At 59.2% G+C, this 2,485-nt stretch overlaps 1 protein-coding gene across 1 annotated transcript in view; it reads left to right on the top strand.

Moving 5' to 3' along the window:
- Vav1 (vav guanine nucleotide exchange factor 1) overlaps positions 1-2,485 on the top strand; it is a 41,833-nt gene that overhangs the window by 24,853 nt on the left and 14,495 nt on the right. Inside the window, exons 10-14 of the mRNA XM_055617784.1 lie at positions 126-221; positions 880-948; positions 1,097-1,183; positions 1,269-1,354; positions 2,114-2,246. Of these exons, the coding sequence (XP_055473759.1) occupies positions 126-221; positions 880-948; positions 1,097-1,183; positions 1,269-1,354; positions 2,114-2,246 (471 nt within the window). The remainder of the gene's footprint in view (positions 1-125; positions 222-879; positions 949-1,096; positions 1,184-1,268; positions 1,355-2,113; positions 2,247-2,485) is intronic.

Below are 2,485 nucleotides of genomic sequence, written 5' to 3'. Positions count from 1 at the left end.
CCTCCCCTCCTCTCCACCTCCCCTCCCCTCCTCTCCACCTCTCCTCCCCTCCTCTCCACCTCTCCTCCCCCTCCTCTCCTTTGTCCATCTGGTTCCCATGATGCTCCTGTTTTCTGCCCTGCCAGGAATGTTCTCAGAGAGCCAACAATGGCCGATTCACCCTCCGGGACCTGCTAATGGTGCCCATGCAGCGGGTGCTGAAATACCACCTCCTCCTCCAGGTGCGGCCCAGGGTGGGACCCCTGGGTGACGCTGGGCGCCTTCCTCCTCTCCATTTTGTTGCCTCCATTAAAAAAACAAAACAAAACAAAACAACAACAACAAAAAAAAACCGCCCAGGCAAAAGTAACTGTAAGGGAGAAAGACGTTCCAGGTTATAGCCCACCGTCCTGGGAGGTCAAGGCAGGAAGTCGAAGCAGCTAACCATATCCAGTCAAGCGCAGAGCCAACTGAGCTCACGCTTGCTCCCTTGTGCCTGGCAAAATCTCCACACTTACACAGGTCCAGGATCCAAACCCAGGAGCGGGGCCGCTCAAAGGGGCAGGTCTTCCACCTCTTGAACACTCTTAAGACAGTCCCCCCCCCCCACACACACACACACAGCCCACCCCATCTAGACAGTCCCGCTCTGAGACTCTCCTCCCAGGTGATTCTGATTTCGTCAACATGACAATAAAGTGAACCCTTACAGCAGCCCAGCTGTGTGAGGCTCTCCGCCCCGGGGGGGCTGGGGGAGGCCTGGCTGTGAAGGGTCGGGTACGTCAGCTATCGGACCAGGCTCCCGCGGCTAGGAGGAGCTGGCGGGTCAGCAGCAGTTGGAAGCTCTTCTGGGGAATGGGGACAGGCCCAGGTTAAGTCCTGACTCCTTGGTCCGCACAGGAGCTCGTGAAACACACGCAGGATGCGACGGAAAAGGAGAACCTGCGGTTGGCCCTGGACGCCATGAGGGTGAGGGGGCGGGTGCTGCTGGGTGGACCCCCACGCGGGTGGCCACCTCTCTGCCTCCCCGAGGGGGCTGGTCCTCTCCCCTGGGCCGTGAAAGGGATTGGAGCCACGGGCACAGGCGAGAAAGACCGTCACCATCTCTGGCTCACAGGACCTGGCACAGTGTGTGAACGAGGTCAAGAGAGACAATGAGACCCTGCGGCAGATCACGAACTTCCAGCTGTCCATTGAGAACCTGGTGAGGGGCGGGGCCGGGTGGGAAAGGGTGCTGCTCCCCTTCTCTGGGGCAGCTGTGGCTGGACCCCGCTCTGCCGCCCACGCAGGACCAGTCCCTGGCTAACTATGGGCGGCCTAAGATCGACGGGGAGCTCAAGATTGCCTCGGTGGAGCGTCGCTCTAAGACGGACAGGTGGGTGGAGCCACTGGGATCAGGGGAGAAGAGCTTGTAGGCTGGGAGGGGGCTCGTGCTTTGGTAAAAGGTGGTGCAGGGAGAGATGAGTCTCGGGGAGGCCTCGACAGTAGGTGGGGCCTGATTTCTACATAGGCAGGCAGGTGGGCGAGTTCAGCATAGATTTGAGGTGAACCTGTGACAGGCCAGGGTCTCTTATTTCTGAGATAGGGTCTCATTGTGTAGACGAGGCTGGCCTTGAGCTCGCAGAGATCCGCCTGCCTCTGCCCCGTGAGTGCTGGGATAAAGGCAAGTGACTCTATGCCCAGGGGAGGCCAAGGTTTTAGACAGACAGGTGGGTAAGGTCGGCATGGATTTGGGGTGTGGTCTGGACAGGGGGCGTGGCTAGGCGCCTAGATAGATAGGTGAGTGGAGCCAAGATATACCTGAAGGATTCTGGGTGAGACCGGCTTCCTGAACAGACCTGTGGGCAAAGTCATCCTAGACTCAGAGAGCAGCCCAGTCAAGATGGAGGTGGGGCCTGACTGACAGATGGAAAGCTGGGTGGAGCCACCTTAATTGTAGAGCCTTGGTGGGTGTGAGGGAAGCTGGATAGGGCCTCACCAACTCGGGTCACCCGGGTGAAGTTAGCAAGCACTCCCGAGCGTACTGAGTTTGTCCAGGTCAGGGTGCAATCCACCGTGGAGTGGGGAGAGGCCCAGAAGAGGAGGGAAACGCTGGGAGGGGTCAGGGCTGGGCCCCTGACCTGGAGGCTTGCAGGTATGCCTTCCTGCTGGACAAAGCGCTGCTCATCTGTAAGCGACGGGGGGACTCCTACGACCTCAAGGCCTCCGTGAACCTGTACAACATCCAAGTTCGAGATGACTCCTCCGGGGAGCGAGACAACAAGAAGGTGGGGCTCTGTCACCCAGATTCCGGCCAGGTCCTCGGGCGGCTTGGCCTTGGGGTTGTCTGCGTGTGGGTGTGAGAGACAGCAACCAACTACTTGCTCTGTAATCTTAAATACCAAAACATTCTATTTTGGGTGTGAGTTGGAGTCCCGAGGCAACCTGCCATTCCTCGGGGCCGCCCACCAGGGGTTTGCCTTTGAGGTAGACTGCCTGCCCCAACAGGCTCAGAGAGTCTCTTGCC

This window comes from Psammomys obesus, unplaced genomic scaffold, assembly GCF_907164565.1.
Source record: "Psammomys obesus unplaced genomic scaffold, mPsaObe1.curated_primary_1811, whole genome shotgun sequence".
Taxonomy (NCBI): domain Eukaryota; kingdom Metazoa; phylum Chordata; class Mammalia; order Rodentia; family Muridae; genus Psammomys; species Psammomys obesus.
The sequence above is the reverse complement of the archived record's forward strand: the minus strand, read 5'-3'. Positions and strand labels throughout refer to the sequence as shown.